The sequence below is a fragment of the Narcine bancroftii genome, chromosome 12 (genome assembly GCF_036971445.1).
Source record: "Narcine bancroftii isolate sNarBan1 chromosome 12, sNarBan1.hap1, whole genome shotgun sequence".
Lineage (NCBI taxonomy): Eukaryota > Metazoa > Chordata > Chondrichthyes > Torpediniformes > Narcinidae > Narcine > Narcine bancroftii.
In genome coordinates, this window is record NC_091480.1 from 96,535,344 (window position 1) to 96,548,183 (window position 12,840).

Sequence of the window (12,840 nt, forward strand, 5' to 3'; positions counted from 1 at the left end):
AATTAAAATAAAGTATAACTAAAACCATGAACTAAGCAGTTCTTTAATTTATATCCCTCATAATTTAATTTTAATTTTTTAAAATTTAGTCATACAGCACAGTAACAGGCTCTTCTGCCCACGAGTCCGTGCCGCCCAATTTACACCCATTTAACCTTCAACCGCCAGTATGTTTCAAATGGTGGGAAAATCCAGAACCCGGGGCCATGGTTCGAGGATAATAGGCAAACCATTTAGGACCGAGATGAGGAGGAATTTCTTGACCCAGAGGGTGGTGAATCTGTGGAATTCATTGCCACAGAGGGCAGTGGAGGCAGGTTCATTAAATCTATTTAAGAGGGAATTAGATCTATTTCTTCAGTGTAAGGGTATTAAAGGTTACGGAGAGAAGGCGGGGCCGGGGTACTGAACTTTAAGATCAGCCATGATCTCGTTGAATGGCGGAGCAGGCTCGAAGGGCCGAATGACCTACTCCTGCTCCTATCTTCTATGTTTCTATGAAACCAGAACTCCCGGAGAAAACCCACGCAGACATAACTCCTTATGGACAGCGTGCGATTCGAACCCCAATCCCGATCACTGGTGCTGCTATATTAGGTCATTCGTCAGGTTCCTCTGTTCCAGGGAAGATAAACTCAGCCTATCCAATTTCTCCTTATAAAATAATGCTCTAATCCAGGTTACGTCCCAGAAAATCTTCTCTGCAACCTCTCCTAAGCCACCGCATCCTCCTTGCGGTACTCCAGGTGTGGCCAAATCAACATTTTAAAAAGATGTGACGTGGACATTTCAGTTCTTATTTTCTATACCATTGTCAAAAAAGGCCAGCATCCCATAATGCCTTCTTCCTTAGCATCTTAGTCAATTGTGCTGGCACTTTCAAATCTCCTCGGTTCAAAATTTCCTCAGGCCCTACAATTTACTGCTCGTGTCCTACCCTTGCTTACTTTCTCATCAGGATTAAATTCAATTTACCATTATACCACTCATCTTTCCAGCTCATCTATAAGGCAAAGGAGGAAAAACCCAACACCCAACCCCAACCAACCAATTTTCCCTTGCAACCGCTGCAATCGTGTCTGCCTGTCCCGCATCGGACTGGTCAGCCACAAACGAGCCTGCAGCTGACGTGGACTTTTTACCCCCTCCATAAATCTTCGTCCGCGAAGCCAAGCCAAAGAAATATGTTTGCCTTGAGCGGCTTCCTTTGCTATCTACAGGACAGCCAATTTCATATAATCTGCAAACTTATCCCAACTTGTACTGTCCAAATCATTCATGTCCATCATGAATATCGGGGATCCCAGGTTAAATCCTGTGATTCACCACAAGTCATAGATTACCATCAGAAAATAAACTCTCAACCACCTTCCTCTGCTTCTATTATCAAGCCACTTTTGCATCCAATTTGCCTGCTGACCCTTGATCCCATAGACTCTCTCCCAGTAAATCAGCCTCCCACATGGGCCCTTATTAAAGGCCTTGCTAAAGTCTATATAGAAAATATTTCTCTACTCCTTAACATTCTTACCTTCTCAAAACGTTCAATCAAATTTGATGATTTCCTGCAAATAAAGCCATGCGAACTGTTCTGATTTTATCCCTGCCTTTTCAAGTGAAGATAAATTCCAATGACTTCCTTATCGCTGATTTAAGATTCACTGGCCTGTAGTTATCTGACTTAACCCTGCTACCCTTTTAAATAAAGGAAAGCATTTGCTGTCCTTCTGTAATCTGGTACTTAAACCATGGCAAATGTATCTCAGAAGTGATCTCTAATTAAAAAGAGGAATGGAAATAGAAAAGCCTCTTCCAGATGCAAATCGGGAGAATGAATTATGACCAGCTGCTGTAGTTTTTTTGGTGTATTGTGGTCTGATTGAGTATTATCTGATTTTTCCCTCAACATATTGAGGCTAAATTAATTTAAGTTCATAAGAAAGATAACCATTAACAAATAATTCATTGATTATCTCACTTGTCGGCAGAATCACAAATAGCAATGAGGTAGCGTACAGGAGGGAAATAGAGCAGCTCTTTGAGGGGTAAACACAGGATTCTGTTGACACCGTGGTTAAGTGAAAAAACCCACAAATGCTGGAGAAACTCAGCAGGTCAAACAGTGCCTTTATGTCGCAAAGGTAAAGATACATCACCAACGTTTCGGGCTTGAACCCTTCATCGAGGTGTGGGGGACAAAAGGGACCTCTCTCTCGTGTTTCCCCCCACATCTTGATGAAGGGCTCAAGCCCGAAACGTTGGTGATGTATCTTTACCTTTGCGACATAAAGGCACTGTTTGACCTGCTGAGTTTCTGCAGCATTTGTGGGTTTTTTTCAGCTCTTTGAGTGGTATCACACCAACAACCTTGTGCTCAATCTTAGCAAAACAAAGGAGATGATTGTGGACTTCAGGAGGAAGTCAGGGGAACACAGCCCACTCCTCATCAAGGGCTCAGTAGTGGAGAGGATCAAGAACTTCAAATTCCTGGGTGTCAACATCTCCGAGGATCTGTCCTGGAGCCTCCATGTTGATGCAATCACAAAAAAGGCTCACCAGCGGCTCTACTTTGTGAGGTGTTTGAGGAGATTCGGTATTTCACCGAAGACTTTTGAAAACCTTTACAGAGCATTCTGGCTGATTGCATCACTGCCTGGTATGGAGGCGCCATCTCTTAGGACAAGAAAAACTCCAGGGGGTTGTTAACTCGGCCTGCGACATCAGAGGGCACCAGACTTCACTCCATCGAGGACATCTACATGAGGCTGTGTCTTAAAAAAAGCAGCCTCTATCCTCAAAGACCCTCGCCACCCAGGCCACACCCTCTTCACTCTGCTGCCATTGGGAAAAAGGAACAGGAGCCTAAAGACGAGCCCTCAGCAGCAAAGGGACAGCTTCTTCCCAGCTACCATCAGATTCCTGACTAATCAATGAACCAAAGACGCTGCCTTACTTCTCATGCACTATTAGTTTTTTTACAGTATTTGTTGTAGGATGGTTATAATATGAATGTTTGCCCTTTGACGCTGCCACAAAACACAGAATTTCATGACTTGTTCATGACAATAAATTCTGATTCCGACTTGTTTTTGCATTTGTATTGCAGGCAATATATGATCGCCTTTTCTGTTGGATTGTCAACCGAATCAACGATATTATTGAAGTTAAGAATTATGATGCCAGAATCCATGGCAAAAATACAGTAATTGGTGTCTTGGATATCTATGGCTTTGAGATCTTTGACAACAACAGGTGTGCATTTAAAAAGACAATTTACAAGAAGCGTGTACACTATGGTCCTTGGAAAAACTGTGGGGGGGAAATATTTTGCTTTGAAAATCATTATCTGTAAGGTTATTAGAGGCGGGGGGGAGGAGGAAATATTCTGTATTATAAAACAGACGTAAGAGTCTCTTTTCCCAATTCTGAGATACTTAAACTCTGATACAGTGAAATCCTGCCTTTGGGTATTGTCACACCAGACTACAAAGTGTTCAGATACTAAGTGGGAAGGTATTCTTCTGGTGAGCCAGTCCATGTATATTCTTTCTTAGTTCTAGAGTGACTGTCATCCGATCTGTGATTAATGTGAAACGATAAAAAGAGTATTTCCACGACCGTGTGGCCCAGTGGCATCAATGAAAGTGGAACAAATTTTAAAATGACTGATCTTGTCATCAGTTGGCACTCCATGCCAGTACAGGATCAAGAGAAACCATAGATAGGACAGCTATAAATTATTAAATTATGTGTCCCTGGACACATTAGAATTTTACAATCAACACAGAGGGTGATCCAGTTTGCTCTGACCCACATGACCAATTCATAGCATTTAAACTACAGTACAACTCCGATTATCCAAAATCTGATTCTCCAAAATCCTCATTTATCTACAAATTTTTAAAATTTCGGATAAATGAGGATATCAGAAATCATAATTTTTCCAAATTTTTTTTAGAGCTGAACTGAAGTCACAGGTTAGAAAAAAAAAAATTCACTCGACATGAAATTAGAACGACGATTGTCCTCGTTTCAGGTAACTCCCTCTCCTCTCTCTTTCCATTTCTTCTTTATTCTTCCCCATTGACTTTCCTCTCAAACTGCGTGCCAGCTGTCAGAAGAATCCCTTGCCCCAGCGGAGCGGGACCTCGGACTCAATAGTGCTCCCTTCCCTCCTATTCCCTTCCCTCCCTCCTATTCCCTTCCCTCCCTCCCTCCCTCCTCGGCACACCGGAGCTCCTAACGCCAAACTCTCCCCTTGGCCTATTACCGCACATGCACACCGGAGTCGGGACTCGGGCGTCAGGAGCTCCGGTGTCCAGGGAGATAAGTCTCTGTTGACTCGCTAGTGAGTGTTCCACTGGCCTGGGAAGCCTCCCTGGGGATCAGCGGTTGGGAGGTCTCGGTGATCAGCAATGGGTGGTGGCATTGCAACCATCATTTTTTTTTTGTTGTAAGAATTAAACATTATTTTAATGCTTAAAAAGCCTTCTCTCTTTATTTGTTGTTGTTTAAACATTGATACAATTGATTTGGTGTTGCTGCTGGGCTGTTTTTTAAATGACCAGTTCTTTTGGAGGAAAAAAAATGTTTAACTGACATAGGCGCAGTCCCGAGCATTTCGGATAATCCAAGTTGTACTGTATGTACTTGTTCATTGAGTTGATAGAAAGATTTTATTTTCCCGAATGCCATACTATGGTGACAAGTGTTCGTACAGTATCACAACCATTAAGTAAAATGTTATGGTATGAGGTATATCTGCAACTCACCAAATATTGATTTGAATGATGAATTCCGCTTCATAAGTCCTCAGACAAATATCATTAGCCAAAGAAATCCAGCCACGTTCAGCCAGGCATCTGTCAATGCACATTGTCAACAAGTCCCAAAGAAATGCTTTTGATACCTTGTTCCAAATAATTAGACATCATTACAGTTTTGGAGTTGACAAAATATACACTGGACTGCCTGGTTTTCTCAACCAGTGTGGTTTAATAACCTGTGATTAATGGTATCATTAATACAGTGAGGGAGCCAACAGTGAAGGAAATGACACGTGGACTCTGTAGTCATCAACTTGGTCCACTTGTTTGTTCTAGAATATTTTCATTCATAATATTAAGCAAAAATGTGTTTGTGTGTCAATAAGAGAGAAATTACTGGCTTAGCAAGAGAATTCCTTTCCATTTAATATTTGTAGACTGATGTGACAATTTCCAAAGGCAGGAATTCACTGTATCTCAGAATTGGGGTAAGACTCTTTTGACTGGCGTAGACAATTGTTGTTAGAAGTTCTCAATGATTTGACCTGGTATTTTGCATTCCTTCTGCAAGCCCTCAAACTGCCCAGATTTATTTTGATGTTGGGCAGGGATATTAGGGGGAAATGCTTAAATCTTTACCCAAGGGTGGTCTATTGATTTATTGAATACATATTTTAATTATTTCATCCCTTTCCTGAATGTTTTGTTGAATAAGCACTCATGGTCTTGCACTACATTTGGTGGTGAATATTTAGAAGGGTCTTTAGCAAACCCTGCAGTAGATTTAACAGCTATGTCTTTGGAGTTGGCACTCTTCCCAAGGTACAGCAGCCAGTCATGGAAACCTTTACACTAATCAGTTCCTTTTTTTCTCCTGTACATGATAAATTTTGAAAGGTTGACAGTTATTGGAAAATATGAAGATGTTGCAAATTTAAAATATAACCAGGAAATATTAATTGGATCATGTAGCATCTGTTGAGAGAAAAACAAGAATTAATGTTTTGCGCCGATTATCTTTTGCTTTCGTGGTGACAGGTTGAGCCATGTAATGGCTATCTTACAGATCTAATCCCTGATCTGCTGCATACAAAGTGAGCCTGCTTATGAAGCCCATAGCATTAAACTCTATAAACTTCAGCCTTTTATATTGCCTCATGTTTTTGGCAGCCAGAGGATAGATTTGGGTGCAGCATATACTGATATGGATTAGGATTAATCTCAAAGGCAAAATCTAAACTTTTCTCTGTACTTTCTTTTCTAAGATAGTAAAAAGGTTGATTTGGGGGGGGGGGGGGGGGAAACACAAAGTAGGTCATTTCAGGCGCAACAAATGTTAACTGTATTTTTGCTTCTGCAGCTTAGAACAGTTTTGCATCAACTATTGCAATGAAAAATTACAACAGCTCTTCATTCAGCTTGTCCTGAAACAGGAACAGGAAGAATACCAGCGTGAAGGGATCCCGTGGAGACATGTGAGGGCAGAACGAGTTTATATCTGTTCATGCTTGTCTGATTGCAATCAGCCCCCCGAAACATAATGCCTGTGTGAGCTACTTATGCTTGTCAATGTCTTCCAAAGAATATTGCAGTAATGCTCTTTAGAAGGACATTTTATCTTAATTTTTTAATGATCAAGTACTTTATACTGATGAATTGTGCATAACTTCCATAACCATATTGATTTACTTAATTGCTTCCATCTAAATTGAATTAATCGGAGTTTCAGAGTATTTAAGCCTTTTGATATTGTGGTCCTAGAGATAAATTTAATCCTCTCACAAAAAAAAGATCCATGTTCCAGAATATCATCAGGAATAGACAATTAGAGCTTTGGCACTGAACGATACTCATGGTTTTGAGATTTTTGTGAATTTTCCCAACATAAGAAGATGCAAATAATTTAATGATATGCGGTCCTTTGATTCAAAATGGGTTTGTATCCTTATCTGCAATGACCTCATACAAAAGAGATGTAGCAGATAACACAAGGAGCAGATTCGCCTTCTCCACCCCCAGCAACCGGATCCTAATTTAGGGGGGATTATAATTCAGTGACTTTTAATGTAGTTTTGTTTATAACCATATAACCATTTACAGAGCGGAAACAGGCCGTGTTGGCCTTTCAAGTCCACACCGGTTCACTGATTTTGTGCGCCCTCTTCAGCCATTGGTGATTTGAAGTGTAGTGTATCTTTGAGAATTTTAGCATCTATCCTTAGGTACTCTGTACTTTGGATGTGAAATCTCATATTAAAATATTCAAAAACATTGGCTGTGTGGGAGAAGCCAGTGAGTGGCCGTGGACAATTACTTCTCAGACTGCAGGCCTTGGACTAGTGGTGTGCTGCAGGGATCGGTGCTGGGACCAGCGTAGCTTGTCATCTCGATCCACAATCTGGACAACAATGTGGTGATTGGATCAGCAAGTTTGCAGACAATACTCAGATCAGAAGCATGGTGGACAGCAAGGAAGGTTTTCAAAGCTTGCAGAGGGGTCTGGACCAGCTGGAATAAACAGCAGATGGAATTTAACATGAACAACTGTGAGCTGTTGCGTTTTGAAGGACAAACCATGAAAAGACGGTGAACGGTCGGACACTGAGGAGTGCAGTAGAACAGAGGGAACTGGGAAACTGCTGTCACAGGTGGATAGAGTTGTAAAGAGAGTTTTTGTCATATTGGCCTTCATATATCAAAGTACTGAGTTTCAAAGTGTGGAGTTTACGGTGAAGCCAAAATTGGAGTCTTGTGTGCAGTTGTGATCACCTAACGACAGGGAAGATATCAATAAGATTGAAAGAGAAAATTCACTAGGATGTTGCTCGGACTTCAGGAAATCATTTCCAAGGAAAGGTTTAACAGGTTAGGACTTTATTCCCTGGAGGGTAGAAAAATGAGTGATATTTAAAATTATGAGGTGGATAGACGGTAAACGTAGGTCAGCGTTATCCACTCAGAGACAAACCAGCAGATTTGGGATAAGAGTGAAATGGGAAAAGTTGAGAGGGAAAATTGGAAGAAATTTGTTCAGAGAGTAGAGGGAATGTGGAATGAGCTGCTGGGTGATGGTGAATGAGGAGTCAATTTTAATATTGAAGAATATGGACTGGTTATCTTCTGCACAATTAACGGAACTCTCAACTTTTCTTAAAACTCATCCCAAGCTCTCTACATGCAGCGGTATATTTGATCATTTTGATTTCTGCCACTATTATTGTCTAATCTGATTGTACGAATATCACCGGTTCTTCTCGCTCCTCTGCAGATTGACTACTTCAACAATCAGATCATTGTGGATTTGGTGGAGCAACAACACAAGGGGATCATTTCAATTCTTGACGATGCCTGCGTTAATGTGGGAAAAGTCACAGATAAGATGTTCTTGGAAGCCCTGAACACCAAACTGCAAAAACATGCTCATTTTTCCAGCCGGAAGGTAATTGTTACTTGTAAAATAGATGAGAGGGTCAATGACTGTGAATAGTTGACGTGTGTTCATGAGTTTTGGTAAAATGCCACAAGCAGAAATGAAGCCTAAAATCTTAAAGGGCAAAGATTTTTTTAAATGACAAGGAACTGAAAGAGCAGAATCATTTTCCCCCAGCCTCATTGACATAGGTTACAGGCCTGGATGAAAGGGGTCATAATTTCAAACTTTGCAGACAGTAGATTTTTTTATTTAGTTATCAACAAGTAGAGTTGACACATTCATAACTCCTGTCGTCCTCTATCAACACAATGTTTAATGTGACCTTGAATTGCTTTGTCATTCAGCCTCCACAGAATTGGGTTAGAGAGTTCCAAAAGTCATGGCCCCCTGAGAGAAATCAGACAGCGTGGAAATTGAGCCTTCACCCAACCCATCTGTGCTGACCCAATTTGCACAACTAGGCGAGGTTCAATTTCCTCGTGCTTGGCCCATGTCTAACTAACCTTTTCCTATCCATGTTCTTGTCCAAACTTTTTTTAAATGTCATAATTATATCCACCTCTACCATTTTCTCTCACTGGTCATTAAATGTTCACACCATTATCTATGTGAAAATGTCCCTTTCCCCCTATATTCTCTAATTTTAGACTCTCCAACCCTGGGTAGTGTTAGGTCTGCTTTGTTCATGAATGAGTGAGACAAACACCAGACTGAGTCGAAATCAGGGTTCTTTGTTCTTTATTACCGGATTGTAACACTTGCGACTAAACATGTTAGTCGGAGAATGCATTCTGCCGTTATCAGTAAAATGGTGATTTTTTTATACCCTTGGATACGTGCTTAGAACATCATCATATCATTACTTGTCCAATGACTAAAACTGTTGCTATCCTTTCCCTGCTAGCTTCCTGCCTCTCAATCCATCAATGTCTCTCTTATCTTGTAAGTACAAGGAAGCATTCACATCTTGTTACAGCCCTGTCCATCTCCCAAACACTCCCTGTAACTCCTTACACATTCCCATCTCATGATGTTTTACCTTACAGTAAAAGACTGTTACTGTTCACCATTTTTAGGCAACTAATGTTTTTATAAACCTCTAAGGCCACCCCTCAGCCTCCGACATTCCAGGGGAAATTAAACTTCCATCCAGCTTATTCAACTTCGTAGAATATCCTTGTGAATTTTCTGCTTTTTTCGTTCTTCCTTCTAAAGTGGATTATCTCCCATATCAACAAATTATCGTCCCCACCTCCAAAATTTTGCTGATCTCCTTGCAGCTCTTTTCCTCTTTGGCACAATGCAAATTTATTCTCAGCAATGTCAGGTGTCATCGAGTCAAGCCAGCCTCAGAAATGTTCTGAATAAATATAATGGGTCATGATTTTTCCAAGAATAACTGTGCATCGAGCACCACACAGAGAATATTGGTAACCTTTTAGACAATGTAAATTGTTTCTCTAAAAGGCACAGTAATTACAGCACCAACAATGCAATGTTTTAAGAAGACTTGTTTCCCTCCATTTGGATTGATGTATATTAGTGAGTTCAACACATGATGCCATATTTTATAATTGCTGACTCCTTCAAGAGTTTTGATGTGTTTTGCATGAAAAATGTGAAGCTAAGGCCACCAACTACGTTCACTACGTATGAAATTATAACAAATGCAACTATCCATTAGGTCATACTCTGAATACATTCAACAAAGTATGCCACAGTCTTTCAAAGAGCATGAGCCAAAATGATTGATGCAGCTTCTCAAAAATTGAAATGGTTGCTTTACCAAAAGACGGCTGTACAAGCTCAGAGCATTTCAGCCATACATTAAGGTTAAGGGAGATGCAAGAAGCTGGAATCCGGAATAAGTAACAATTTGTTGGAGGAACTTGGCAAGTTGAGTGGCATCAGTGGGAGCAAAAGAATTGTTGACTCAAGGGCTCTGATGAAGGGTTCTGACCTGAAATGTCGACAGTTCTTAGATTGTTTTTTGTTTGAGTAAGATTAAGGACTTTTTTTTGGTCACTTTGCAGTTCTGAATAGGATACCGCCAAGTAATTTTGCTTCTCAAAATTATCCAGTTTGTCAGATTCCCAATTAAAGTTCGTTAAGTTGGTTTTAGCAATAGCAAGGAAATGTGTCGTTATTACATGGAAATCTGATGTTTCATTAACATTGGATAGATGGCACGCTGAAATTCAAAGCTGTATACCATTAGAAAAAAAAATAACGTATAATTTTAAGGGATAAATATTCTTTATTTTTGCAAATTTGGGGACTGTATACTAAATTAATGAAATTAAAATTATGATTTCTTTATTGATCAGTGAAGTTTTTCCCTAAAAATATAACAACTTTATCATGTTTTTGAGGTCTTTGAGTGTCAACTGATGGAATCTGAATTAATTATTTGTAATCATTTTATAATGAAATATCTTATAGATTAGTTTTGGGACTAGATTAATTGGGGGGGAGGGGGGTTAATTGAGTTTATTGTAGTTTGCCTTTTTTTAGATTTTAGTATTTTATTTTTTATAAATAGACTTTTAGCATATATTTGCTGATATTTTATTATGTACTTATGCTATAACATTCTTAATTTTTGACGTATATGATGAATAAATATTCAGAAAATTTATCTAATTTTTCATGTGTAAAACTTAAGTCCTATATACCTGTATCATGAGTTGTAAAATCTACAAGATGAAACGGGCGTTTTTAGGGCAAAAATATTTCTTTTTTTGGTCTCTTTTTTTTATGTTCATAACATTTAACAAAAAATAGGCATATTAACCATTGAAGCTAAATCCTGGCTGATATCAAGTAATTCAAATTCATGCTGGAATTGAACCTAGGATCCTCCTTTGCACAGATGCATGGTATTGAACCTCACTTGTGTTGTCAGATTAGAGTGTGATAGGATTTATGTGGCAAGCTTTGGCCAGTCGATTGGTTGTCATTCCATTCCTTCCTGAAGTCGCAAGTTAATTCAGTAATTTAAAATAAAAAGAGAACCTGTTCTTATCCATTTGACCAAACATTATGGAGATTGTACACAAAAAAGAAATGGAGAAAAATTCCAAACCTAATTGACCTTGTATTCTGCTCTTGTGAGATTCGCAGGTCTGTATGGACAGAAGCTGTCATGGTGAAATGCAAATCGTTTGCTTCATATCTACATAGGGATTAGTTGGCCTATTTATTTCTGGCCTAGATTTTTTTAAGTTTAAAAATAGACAGATAGCAGTTGCACAATGTGAGAGAGCTGAAGTGAAATGAACATCCTCTTTGTTATATGATTGCAGAAATGTGCCAATGTGTGAAAAAAGTGGCTGAGAGTTCAATATCTTTGAAGCATTTTTAGGCAAGGAAGGATCTTGGTTATATTCTATTTCAGTTAAAGGTAATCACATAGTTCATGACTAAGGAAGAGGTGGCATCCCTGCACTTTTGCTGTTCTTCCTTGTTAATCTACCCTGTGTAACCAGAAAGAGCATGGATTTTAATTTTTAATTTTTTTTTAAATTTAGACATACAGTACGGTTACAGGCCCTTTCAGCCCATGAGCCCGTGCTGCCCCAATTACACCCAATTGACCTACAACCCCCCGTAATTTTTTTGAACGATGGGAGGAAGTCGGGGCCCAGGGAAAACTCATGAAGACACGGGGAAAATGTACAAATTCCTTACAGACAATATGGGATCCGATCGCTGGCACTGTAACAGTGTTGTGCCAGCCTAACCTCTTTCTCCCATTCTGTTAGGCCATAAAAGGATGCTTTGTAAATATTTTCTTTGCAATAAGGCTGAAGGAAGAATGTCTCATCTGTTGAGTTCTACAATAACTGCTAAACTCGGTTGGAAAAAAAAAGGAAATGCGGTAAATCTGAAATAAAAATAGAAGATGCTGAAAACCCTCAGCAAGTCGAGCAGCATTTGAATTACAGGTTAGGGTTTGTCAAAACATTATTAAAACATTAACTTTTGGGAGCCAACATGCTTAAGGGAGAAATATTAAAAATCATTTTGCAACTCATCTGCTGAACCTTTCCAGGATGTGCAGTTTGCAACCTCCACAATCACAGTCAAGAGGAATGAATTAAGTTGAAGTGGTTTTAAGTTGCCTGCAAATTTGTATGATTGTAAAATTGCTAAAATTTTTGACAATTTCTGCAAGATGTGTAATTTCCAGCTCTTTAAGAAAATAAATATGTGTACTGTAATTCCTTTACAGAAACTTTAAAATAAAAATGATTCAACACTTTCTATTTTAAAATAAGTTTATGATATGCAATGACTTTTTGCATTATCAAAAATGGATTTATTCTTCCCAGTTTTGCTCTGAGAATTCTTCAGTGATTTGCTACTTGCCCTGATTGATGATGTTGTGATTCCATGACACCAGGGATCCCCTTGAATTGATGGCTGTTATTAAACAACATCCGAGAAGAATCACATATCAGTGTGTCCTTCTGTTTTTCAAAATTAACAGCAAATGCTGTCAGTTCAATTATCGGAAAATCTAGGTCAAAATATATGTACAAAATGATTATTTTTCAGAAAGAGAAAAATCTTTAATCACAACTGTTTTCTACAATGTAATTTATTTTCAAATAATAATCTGATACGATTCCTGCAGAT

At 39.1% G+C, this 12,840-nt stretch overlaps 1 protein-coding gene across 9 annotated transcripts in view; it reads left to right on the plus strand.

Annotated features, from left to right (window-relative positions):
- The window catches only part of LOC138746709 (unconventional myosin-Id-like), a 303,031-nt gene that overhangs the window by 61,166 nt on the left and 229,025 nt on the right, over window positions 1-12,840 (plus strand). For all 9 annotated transcript variants that reach the window (XR_011347053.1, XR_011347055.1, XM_069905032.1 and 6 more), the window contains exons 9-11: window positions 3,107-3,252; window positions 6,127-6,241; window positions 8,035-8,205. Coding sequence is in view for 7 of the 9 variants with exons in the window: in XM_069905032.1 (XP_069761133.1) it covers window positions 3,107-3,252; window positions 6,127-6,241; window positions 8,035-8,205 (432 nt within the window). In the remaining 2 variants the exon portion in view is untranslated. The remainder of the gene's footprint in view (window positions 1-3,106; window positions 3,253-6,126; window positions 6,242-8,034; window positions 8,206-12,840) is intronic.